General features: G+C 42.8%; 1 protein-coding gene across 1 annotated transcript in view; it reads right to left on the bottom strand.

Moving 5' to 3' along the window:
* ARMC2 (armadillo repeat containing 2) overlaps nt 1–12,088 on the bottom strand; it is a 106,536-nt gene continuing 94,448 nt past the window's right edge. Inside the window, exons 14-18 of the mRNA XM_045544135.1 lie at nt 10,399–10,521; nt 9,957–10,070; nt 7,671–7,803; nt 7,169–7,329; nt 1–465 (exon numbers count right to left, since the gene is read on the bottom strand). Of these exons, the coding sequence (XP_045400091.1) occupies nt 308–465; nt 7,169–7,329; nt 7,671–7,803; nt 9,957–10,070; nt 10,399–10,521 (689 nt within the window). The 3' untranslated portion in view covers nt 1–307. The remainder of the gene's footprint in view (nt 466–7,168; nt 7,330–7,670; nt 7,804–9,956; nt 10,071–10,398; nt 10,522–12,088) is intronic.

The raw sequence follows: 12,088 nt of genomic DNA, 5'->3' as shown, positions 1-12,088 counted from the left end.
TTTTAAGACTAGAACTAAGTTATTTAATAGTGAATAAAAGAAAAGCTGTTTACTTAAAAAATGTGTATCTTCTCATCTTACATTTCTCATAGCAGAAAATATAACATGTATTAATATATTCATTTTTCCATAATACCTAGCAAGAAGAAATGCTTATTCCTCTTAAAAGACTTAGGCTACTCGCTAAAACCAGTACTTGAAAAACTTTAAATATTTGTTAATATAAAAAAAAATGTTCAAGTTTGTTACCACTTCTTAAGAATGAAGGAGACCTGACTGCCTGTTTCTCTTGTTGATCTGCATCACGTTAGAAAGAAGGAATAGGCAGGGGTTCCAGGAAGGTGTGATGTCTCTGAATTCGCTTTAGAAGCTGCTGTGCCACAGGTTTGAATTCTGTTTCCCAATGGAATCTGTGATAGTTTTTTAGGTCTTGATCAAAGCTGCCATCCAGTGCTAGTTCTTCATCTGTATCAGGAAAATTTAAATTATAGCAATTATTTGGAAATGTAATCCTATTGAATAGAGTTTAATGTTTGACAACATGATTAAACTCACCCTGGGTCATCTTTAATACCAATATAATACAAGATAGGATCTGGAAGACATTCTTTACTCTCTTCTATTCTTTAAAAATATATTATTTTAAAATAAGTATAATTTAGTTTCCTAATTTAAAAGGGCAATAATTATGTCAAAAAAATCCTAGACTGAATTGAGCTCTTATTTCATCTAATCCCTTAGTTGTTTTTATGTGTAAGTTTACATCCAAAAGTCAGATCACAATTTCTCAGAATAAACAAAGTATTAATAGGTTACTTCCTTACATGTACATTAGGAAAAGTCAATTACTTCAACGGCTGACAGATATAAAAGGAGCCAGGAAATCTTTTCGGAAAGGAGCTCAGTTATATTTGATGCTTTAAACTGTACTGAAAATCAGAACTTTACTGGCTTCAAAGCAGCGGGGATCTAGTACTTTGAAAGGACAATCACCCATCCCCACATTCTCTCCAATAACTGTGAAAACTGGGGGACTTCTAATACTCTCGAGGAGTATTAGAATTCCACATTAGTCCGTGGACAATGCAGAAAAGCACTTGTAAAAATAAAATGCAAAATTACAACTTTAATTTGATTCCTAATCCAAGGGCACCCTGAATTTTGTGAATACCATACATACATTCAACCCAAGTAGGAAGATAAATGGCCCCTGAGGTTTCTGTGTTGACTTGCCACCACATTTTTCCTTGTTTATATTGGGTCTCACACCCGGTGTGACAGACCTCAGGAAAGCACACTGGCCTGCCAGTCAGCAGATTGGCTCTGCCACTTCCTCGTTCTGTGGCCTGAGGCAGACTTCTTAGATGGCAACCATTAAGTCCTAAAATGACCACAAATGTTGCTACTTACACAATTTGCAAACATTTTTTCATAGGGCCAATTAAAATCCTGTTACATAAAATGCTTCATCACTCTGTTTATACCAGATTTTCTACACCAAACTTTTGTGTACACTCAATGTATACTTTGGCACTATGGGTATTAGTGTCACCATCCAGAATAAGATAAGGGAGTCTGGAATCCCAGTTTGTCTCCTTCCCCTCCTCACAACCAAGTGGACAACTATGTAGTTCTGAGATAAGTTCCAGGCAAACACAAACACTTCAGCAAGGAGCTCCATGGAGACCCTGTAAGCAAACCTGGATCTCCCCACCCATAAGATAACCAGGCCCTGAATGCAAGTGGTGTTGGATGGTTTGTTGCCTTTAAAGCCCTTCCCATTTGGCTACTTTCAGACAAGAAGAGTCTGCCAGACTCAGTAAATTCAGATTGCTAGGTCATCTTCATGCTTACTCTTTTCTAGATTTTAATGAGCACTAAACTTGTGTTGAAAAATGAATTCTGTTGTTTTATGCCCTCCTTTCCCAAGCTGCTTAGGGCTGAGCAGTGTGGCCCAAGCACTTTGCAGTTCCTTCCTCTGCCTAGGGCTTTGGTTGGATTTGGTAGTTTTAGCAAAGTCTCTGTTGGTTTTTTTTTTTTTAATTATTTTTAATCTAATGTCAAGACTATGGTACTTTTCTTGAGACCCAGTCTATAGTTAATCTACATGTGAACCATATTAATTCTAAATTGGGTTAGACAAGATAATAATAAGAGTAGCAAAATTGCTACTCTTTGAAACTGCTTTGAAACTGAGGTTTCAAAGTAAATACATCAAAATACATAAAAAGTGCCATATTACTTTGGGTATAAAATTTCAACTTACACTGCAAAGAGTGGTAGTGGCTGACTCAATAAAAATTTAGGTCTATGATTCATACTTTTTTGACTATGACCCAAAGTAAGAAGCATTTTACATCATAACTGTGTATACATATACTTAGATACTTATATACAAATAACAAATGTATCACAATAGAATACTTACCCTTACACTACATGTAATATGTCCTGATATTTTCTTTCTTTGCTACTTCATTTTTAATGATGCTGATCACAACCAACTAAACTGATTTCAGAACCCACAGTGTGAAAAGCACTGATTTATGTAACCAATCATTCTTAAGCTTTCTTTGTGCACAGCACATTTCCAAATACTAAAATTTGGGGCAAGATATTAGACAGGATTAAAAGACTTAAAACAATACATTTGTCAGTGATCTGTAAAGATTGTTTTATAAAACACAATCACCATTATAGTTTAAGTGTCCTGCAGCATCAATAAAAGCTTCCCTTACTCATTGCACTATTTCCTAGTTTGTCATTCAGTGCTGTTTAAGGGATTTATTAATATTATTGCCCTGACTATTCTAAGGTACAGTCCTCTTGTTCCAGAAGCACCTGATAGCTCTTTGGCATAGGTTTGATGATATGATCCTCCAGCTGGAACACGGGACCCCCTCTTGTCACAAACCCTGGGTGCCACGTTCCACATACCTTATGATAAACATACAATAACCTAATGTACTTTCTGTTTGTAACAATAAACCACACACACTGGTCATCAGTTGCCAGCCCCTGCCTGCCCAAGAGGGGCTCATGACAGACTGGGATGCCAGGGCACACCACTTAGAAACTGCGAGACCGACACGCCACTAATGAGTTCATGAGACATGACTGACTGCAGCATACTGGGAACTTTCAGACATACGTTCTTTCTAAGCCACTTTGCAGAAAGACTGTCAACACCCTTTTTGTTTTTTTTCTAGTCACCCAGCAAGAAAAAGCTAGGTAACTTACTATGTTAATTGCCTTGCCATTATTTCCCAAAAAACAGTGCTCATACTTCAACATGGGCCTTGGTGATTTAATAGCTCATCCTGTTTTCAAAATGGCCTGTTTTTTTTTTTTTTTTTTTTTAGCTACCTTTGTAAAGGTATTGAAATTCAAAAACAGCCTCACCCGCATGTCCAATTCACTTGCAGCAGCCCAACTTTTCAGACAGCTGCGACCCTGTCAGAAGGGTCTGAGTACCCACTGCCGAGAGAAAAGCCAGGAAGCAGCACAGACCCCCACACAGCCCATGAGGCCCAGTCCCCAGATTCTCAGGAGCTCTCGATCAGTGAGAATCTGTGATGCTTTGGACAGTGACTTGGCTCCCTGAACTATTTGCTGTCATCCATGCCACAGTCCCCTTCCACAGGGTGGGGTGGAGTAAGGGTGTACTGTGTAATGGAATAGCAGGAAAACACAAGGCTAGATGTTTATTTTCTGATGAAAAGTCCTGGCTTTGCTACAGTATGACCTTGGCCAAGTCTCTTACCCTCCTAGGCCTACTTTCCTTACCTGTCACCTAGCTAATGACCTCAGACAGATCTTGGGAAAATAGAATGAGCATTCCTTTAAAATGATATAGCACTATTAAAACAAAGGTACCACTATCATCAGCCAACCCACAAGCATCTATCAAGTGCCCAGTGGGAGTGGGGAAATAAGATAAAACAATAATACAGGAGAAGTTAGAGTTCATGATTAATTACTATGTAAGAAGTACAGATTTCCTAGGACTAGACTAGGACTGTGAGCTTCAAGAGCTATCCAAGAAGGGCCTGCTAGGCAGGCAGGGAACACGGCATGTGCAAAGGCACAGAGGTTGGGGAAGCACAAGTAGAAGCCCAATGTGACTATAAGGGAAAGTTGGGAGTGGAGCACAGTCGGCCCTCCACATCCATGGGTTCCCCCAACCAACCACAGATTGAATCAATTTGAAAAAATAATAAAATGCAAATTTTTAAAAATACAGTATACCAACTAGTATATAGCATTTACATTGTATTAGGTATTATATGTAGAGATGATTCAAAGTATACAGGAGGATATGCATAGGTTCTACGCAAATACTACACCATTTTGTATAAGGGACTTGAGCATCTGTGGATTTAGGTATCTGAGAGGGGGTCACAGAACCAATCCCCTGTGCATACCGAGGGGCAACTGTAATAGGCGATAGGCCACTAAAGCCAAGTGCCTTCCAGGTGTACTGCCCCCTGCTGAGACGCCAGCCATCCCACACCTGCTTCTGACCCATCTTTGTGCCTCATGGCCCCACCATCCTTGTTATTTATGGCTGATTGCCCCAGGTGTAGGTAGCAAAGGAAGCCACAGAGAGCCTGTCACAGAGGCAGCTGCTGCCTGCGCAGGAAAGCCCTACACCACAGCAGAGTGACTCACTGAACCAGTCGCATTTTCTTCCTGCATGGGGGACACAGAAAAGTGCACCAGCAGAGGAGACCAGAGGACACACACTGAGTGCAGGCAGTGAAGCCATGACCAAGCAGGAACCTAGATGGAGAAGGAGGGAGAGAAGAGAGAACTTTTTCTATAACAACAGAGAGAAAGCAGAGCCGGGTCTCCAGAACGGGGAGCCTAAAGGGGGAGCTCATGATGCCTGCTGCTGAGGGGGTCGACCCAGGACCCTGGCTTTTGAGTGGGCCCCTGGGAAGCTTTGAGCAATATCTTGTTTCCTGGCTTCCTTCTTCCTGGTACATCCTCTCCCTTAAACTTCACTACCCAGGGCAAGGTTTTCAAGCCTGGCCACATAATCAGACTCACCTGTGGAACTTCTTAAAACACAGATTCTCAGCCTCACCCCAGAGCTACTGAATCAGAATTCCTAGGGATGGGGCCAGGAAGGTGTTTAACTTGTTTAACTTCATAGCTGATTTCAATGCTCTGCCACCACTGAGAACAACGGGATTAAGGCAACCTGAGTGTGCACTTCTGCTCCCTGCAACCTGAGAAAGCTTAGTGTTTATAGAGCAGACTCTGAACCTCGACAATTTAAAATCATGCTCATTTTTTTCTTACTGCATTTTAAAACACATACACAAAATTATATTTACCTGGAAAAGGCAAATTTCACATCAACCTAGCAAATCTGGTTCTCTCAAATAACTTCTGAGTTTCAATTTCTGTTTAATAATATATCATTACAACTCTTAAGAGTTACAAAGCATTTTAGCCATCTTTTGAAGACTTGCTATGTGTCAGGCACTGTAGTAAGCTCTTTGTACACATCTGCTCATGTATCCTACCAACCTTGCAAAGGTGGACATTAATTATCCCTATCTTGGAGATGATTAAATACAATTTCAGAGAGGTTAAGCCCAAGGTTTAAAGACTTGTAAGGGGGCTGATGGCTCACACCTGTAATCCCAGCACTTTGGGAGGCCAAGGTGGGAAGATGGCTTGAGGCCAGGAGTATAAGACCAGCCTGGGCAACATAGTGAGACCCCACCTCTACAAAAAAATTTTTTTAAAAATTAGCCAGACCTGGTAGGATCACTTGAGCTCAGGAATTTGAGGTTGCAATCAGCTATGATCATACCACTGCACTCTAGCCTGGGTAACAGAGCAAGACTCTGTTTCAAAAAAGGAAAAAAGAAAACAAACTTGTAAGGGATAAGGTGAGAACTTAAACTCAGAATTGTCTCACTACAAGCCTTCTGGGTCTTCCCATTATGCTCTCAGGATGCTTGTTGGAGCCACATAACTCCTTGGGGCAGGACAGGGGTCATGTCCCCATTTTAGAGATGAAAAGACAGGCTATGAGATGCTCTTGTCCGAATCACACCACCAGTGAGAGCCAGAAGATTCGAACCCATGACTCTGAGTCACACCACGCCTTTCCACACGGCATCACTGACCCAGTGCAGTGGCTGGGAAGTGATGGGCACATCTTCATTTTGGGAAAAGAATTATTGAAAACACTCAACTCATTTATTGACCCAAATAATTGTTTTTAGACCTAATCCAGCATGAAAAAAATTATCCTAAAAATAGAAATTTTTTTAAATGTAAGAAATGATCCTCTTTCCTTTGGTTTGTATCAGTGATTTCCTGCCTTTCAAGGATATTAACCCCATTGTAATGTAGAGTAGTTTCACAAACCCTCCCCCCACACACATTAAACCTACTAGTTAAAATGTATAGATTCATTTAAAAGCATAACAATTCAGAGTGGCTTTTAGCCATATTTTCTCAATTACAACAGTGTCTGTATACTTTTAAACAACACAAATACATTTATGCCAATTTCTTAATGTACTCTATAGAAAATGCAACAAAAAAGCCATAGAAGAAATCATGACAGTATCCAATGAGTTGAAAATCCTTCTGTCCCTATTATAAATAACATTCAGCCTCTGCCAGATAGTTCCAAATTATAATAATCTTTTTTTTTTTCTTTTTTGAGACAGACTCTCACTCTGTTGCCTGGGCTAGAGTGAGTGCCATGGCGTCAGCCTAGCTCACAGCAACCTCAAACTCCTGGGCTTAAGCAATCCTCCTGCCTCAGCCTCCCGAGTAGCTGGGACTACAGGCATGCACCACCATGCCCGGCTAACTTTTTCCATATATATACATATGTTTTTAGCTGTCTGTATAATTTCTTTTCTATTTTTAGTAGAGACAGGGTCTCGCTCTTGCTCAGGCTGGTCTCGAACTCCTGAGCTCAAACAATCCGCCCGCCTCGGCCTCCCAGAGTGCTAGGATTACAGGCGTGAGCCACCACGCCCGGCCCAAATTATAATAATCTTTAACATACTCTTGTTGCTTATAGAAATACAGTGACCCAAATACATACCAATATTTATTGATACAGGTCATGGGAAAATATTTTTTATCTCACTCTGATAAAACTCAGACTCATCATAGTCAGGAGTCTTACCTAAAAATGATGACAACAGGACTAAGAGCGTGTTGGTGTCTTCAGCTCCAAAACACGATGAAGCATTAGTGATATTTTCACTGAAGTTCCATAAAGTTTTGCAAACCAAGCAGGCCAGCTGCCAATCAGTAGGGCCAAAATCTCTTAAACAATCCACTAACCTGAGTTAATAAAAGTCAAATTGAGAAGTTATTAGGTCATAATGTTTTTAGTTTTAATATTTTTAGCACGATGATATTTAATATGCATTATATGCAACTCAGCAATCATTTTAAAAAGTTTTTTATCTACAAACTTTAAGTGGCTACAAAAGTAGCAATAATCTACTTCTGAATTATTTTAAGTGCCTGGTGGAACCTAAATCCCCTCTTTTGCCCCAGCTTGGGGCCTCCAAATGTTGAATACCTTTGCCCCAGATGAATGACGAGAGGGGCCCAAGCTCCCAAGAAAACCATACCCTTTGCATCCTGAGTGAGTCAGGACTCCAAGTTTTGTAACTTACTTTTTAATGCCACCTCCTTCTTTTAGGATGACGCGCTTGTCTTTATCCACAGTGAGATTTAGGAGAACACCACAGGCAGAAAAGCAAACATCCTGATGCTTAGCATCCAGCAACGCAATCATGAACTTGTGTACTGGGAAGGCAGAGAACAAATGCAGACCAGTGAAAGCTCAGGGTTCTCAGCTGTCTCTTGTTTTATAAATGGCACCAGGGAAATGGGGCATGGCGTGCAAACCTGGAACCCCTATTAAGGGGCTTAACTTATTCTTCCTAGGGCTTTATCCATCACCCAGCAGTGGGTTCCCCTACACCCACCACTCCCAGAGCCTGCTCCCCTGCTTCCCAGATACTGCTACACCTGACCCAGGTGGCAGCTCTCTCTCCAGGATAGTGATAGACTCCCTGCTGGTGGGCAGGAGGGAGCACAGGTGACGTTCATCTCGTTCATCTCGAACTGCTGGTTGTTCTCAAGGGCCTTTCTGAACCTCCAGCAACAGCTCTCTTTGAATACACAGCCTGGGAAAGGGGAGTTGGCTCCTGGTGAGATCATCCTTGAAGTCTCCCAGGGCCACATTTAAGACTCAGACTGCTGGAAACCAACCTGTGCCAAGGCAGGGCTTCCAGTGTAGGGATGTCTCCTGTCTCAGGGCAAGACAGGCTCCTGCTTCAGGAAATGGAACTGGGAACTCTTCGCCCTGTTTTCCCATCCCGCAGCAGGGGCTGAGCAACGGGCTGGAGGAGACTGGACAAGGTGTGCGCTCTGCCTCCTCCCCCTGTACTGCGCACTGAGCAGGGGCCGCCCTGTTCCGGCCTCGGCCCTACTGACTGACTTGGGAAGTGAGCTCGGCAAAGGCTACGTCACATACACATGCACTCTTAAGAGTATAACATACACACCAAAATGTCAACAGCTATCTCTGGGGGAGTGAGATAATGAGTGATAGTTGGCTGTTGCTGCTTTTTATATTTAATATCTGCATTATCTGAATTTTCTGTCATGAGCATGGATAACTAAGTTTTTTTTTGTTTGTTTGTTTGTTTGTTTTGTTTTGTTTTGTTTTTGAGACAGAGTCTCGCTCTGTTGCCCGGGCTAGAGTGAGTGCCATGGCATCATCCTAGCTCACAGCAACCTCAAACTCCTGGACTCAAGCGATCCTACTGCCTCAGCCTCCCTAGTAGCTGGGACTACAGGCATGCGCCACCATGCCCAGCTAATTTTTTTTAATATATATTTTTAGTTGGCCAGATAATTTCTTTCTATTTTTAGTAGAGATGGGGTCTCGCTCTTGCTCAGGCTGGTCTCGAACTCCTGACCTCGAGCGATCCACCTGCCTCGGCCTCACAGAGTGCTAGGATTACAGGCGTGAGCCACCTCGCCCGGCCCATGGATAACTAAGTTTTTAAAATTATTATTCTTACATGAAATATTTGAGACAAAGAGTATGGTTAGTGTAAACACTTAGGTATCTGCCACCCAGTTTAAGAAATAAAACATTGCATTCAAAACAACATGTTATACATGGCAAATATATACAATTCTTATTTATCAATTAAAACATTACAGATCCAATTTTATGTTTTTAGACATCCCTTTCCCTCCAAAGGTAAACACTATGTTAAATGTGGAGCTTTTCATTTCCAAATACTATTTATACTTTATACCATTACTACATGAATACATATGTATAAGCAATATTCAAAATAGCTTTGCATATTTTAAAACTGATATTCGTGGCATTCTTCTGTATATATCCTCCTATTGCTAGCTTTTTTGCACCTACATTATGTGTTTGAGGTTGACCCATGTGGATATGTGGATGTCTAGTTCATTTATTTTAAATGCTGTAGAACATTTGGTTGCATGAATATTCCGTAATGTATTTCTCCTCTTGCCTGTTGATCGACATTTAGATTGTTTTCACATTTTGCTATTACAAGCAAAATGTAATGGACATTCTACTACATGAAAGAGAATGTCTCTTGAGTCCATTCTCATAGGCAGAAATGATAAGTGCAGATTATTTGTTTCCATCAAACACACACACACACACACACACACACACACACACACACGACTGCAGAGGACATTCACAAGGGACAGGGCAACACTGCCAGGGTCCATCTTGGCACCTTGAGCCAGGAGCCTTATGTACAGAACACAACATAAAACTCTACATATCTCAAAGCAGAAATAAGTATAACGTTGTAATCACCCAAGCTCCAAAAGCACTTTGGTGATTGTTGCCAAGAAGTGCACATTTATGAATTTAAGTGTCATTAACTCACCATTGTTCTGCACAATGAAATCACAGATGTCACGGTCCTGGGAGAGATTTCCAAAGACGCGCACGGCCTCCAGGACTCCATCCATGTTGTTACTCACTAGCAGCTTTAAGAGCACTGGATTTGGTGACCACCAGAGAAATAAAATTAGTGAATTTAAGTTTTAATTTAAGGCGAATGGAAACCAATACCATACTAAATACTGATGATTTAAAAATTAAAAACAATAATAAAATACAAATTGTAAGGGACTTGAACAAGAACTAAGAAACTAATTTTTCCATAGTCTAATTACCCCATGTTCTAATTTCTTAAAATCAGATCACGCTCTAAGATATTTGTACCAGAAGTCAGAATATATTAATGCCTCCAGTTCTGTATTTAGTTAGTAAAATTAAAACCTTAAATGAACATGCATTTATCCAAACCCAACTCTGAAACTTACATTCAGCAATATACAGCTTTTTGTCTCGAATTACAGAATTCTTCACTTGGTAGTAAGATAAATTGTTGATCGTGGCTGTAGTGTTGATCACCAGCTCCTCACAATCATCGAGTGACTTGCATTCTGAAACAAAGTGCGGATAAGGGAATCAAAGACCCATTGCAGGGGTAGAACCAATGACGTTGCAACTGCAGCAACAGCACCGCCAGGCACAAGCCGCTGTCCCGGGCAAGGTCTGTGCAAAGGCACTGGGGGCTCCGTTTGCTGCTTTATTCCCCCGATTCTTCCTGCAGGGAAGTGTACCAAGTGCAAGGGGCCACTCTGGCCAGGGCAGGGAGGACACTCCAAGGTCAGTCCTTGCTGCCAGGAGGTCTGGAAAAGTCAGGCTGATCTGTATGGGAAGTAAAGCAAAGGGGCCAATACCCTAGTGAGTGGAGTCGTCTCTAATCCCTCCAGTTTGCCCTGTCCTCAGGCTGTCCCAGGGGCACTACCAGCTGCATCTGCACTCTGTTCCCACACCTCCATCTCCTGGCAGAATGATCCATCTGTGACTATCAACCAGACTCTGATCCCCTCTCACCTCCCCACCACCACCCCAGCCCACCTTTCACCCCCCCCCCCCGACTTCTCTTCTTCCACTTTTGCCTCCCGAAGTCTATTCTCAACATGGTGATCCTTTAAGAGCTAGTCAGGTCACAGCACTCAGCTCACAATCCACCAATGGCTCCACCTTGCTTGGCCCACAGGCCCCACCTGGGCCGCCCCAGGCCTTACCTTGCTGGCCCCGCCTGCTACTCTGGCCTCCAGCCACAGTGCCAATGCCTGTTGCTGGCTTTTTTGGCGGGGGGCGGTGGGGATCAGGGTCTTTCTTGCTCTGTCGCCCAGGCTGGAGTGCAGTGGCACGATCTTGGCTCACCGCAGTCTCAAACCCCTGGCCTCAAGCGATCCTCCCAGCCCAACCTCCCAAGGTGCCGGGATTACAGATGTGAGACACCGCACTGGCCCCCTGGCTTCTGCGAGCACATCAGCGTGAGCCTGCTGGAGAACCTTGCGCTGTGGATCCCTCGGTCTGGAAGGCACTCTTCCTCCAGTGACCCGCTTCGCTCTCTCCTCGTGTCCTTCAAGCTGCTGCTCAGATGCCACCTTGTTGGACATACTCTCCTTAACCACCCTGTAGTACCACCCTCTATACAATAGCATCTGTTGTTCTCTTTTCCCTTCCCCTGCTTTAATTCTCCCCAGAGTACATACGACCGCCTGATGTTCTATGGGAAAATGTTAGCTCCATGAGGACTAGTGATTTGTCTGTTTTATTCAAGGCTGTGTTCCCAGCACCTAGAACAGCGTCTGGCAGAGTGGGTGCTCAGTAACTAGGTGCTGACTGCAAGAATGGATGAACAAATGAGTGAATGAACCCTTTAGCTTAGCACATCAGACCCTTAGTGACTCTGTCCCTGCCTCCCACCCAGTCTCCAGACTCGTCCCCTGATGCTCTGGCCGCAGTACGGAGAAGAGCAGATGCAGGCATGCAGCCGGGAATATGCCAGAAGCAGCAACAGAGCTTACACGTGGGTGGTGGTGGAGATGGAGCTGACAGACTGTCCTGGGTGGAGGCTGACTGAGGTGTGAGGGAGAGGAGCCACCCGGATGCGCCCTGGCTTTCTGGCTCACATAATGGGTAGATGTTGAC

The sequence above is a fragment of the Lemur catta genome, chromosome 2, assembly GCF_020740605.2.
Source record: "Lemur catta isolate mLemCat1 chromosome 2, mLemCat1.pri, whole genome shotgun sequence".
In the NCBI taxonomy this organism is placed as follows: Eukaryota; Metazoa; Chordata; class Mammalia; order Primates; family Lemuridae; genus Lemur; species Lemur catta.
The sequence above is the reverse complement of the archived record's forward strand: the minus strand, read 5'-3'. Positions and strand labels throughout refer to the sequence as shown.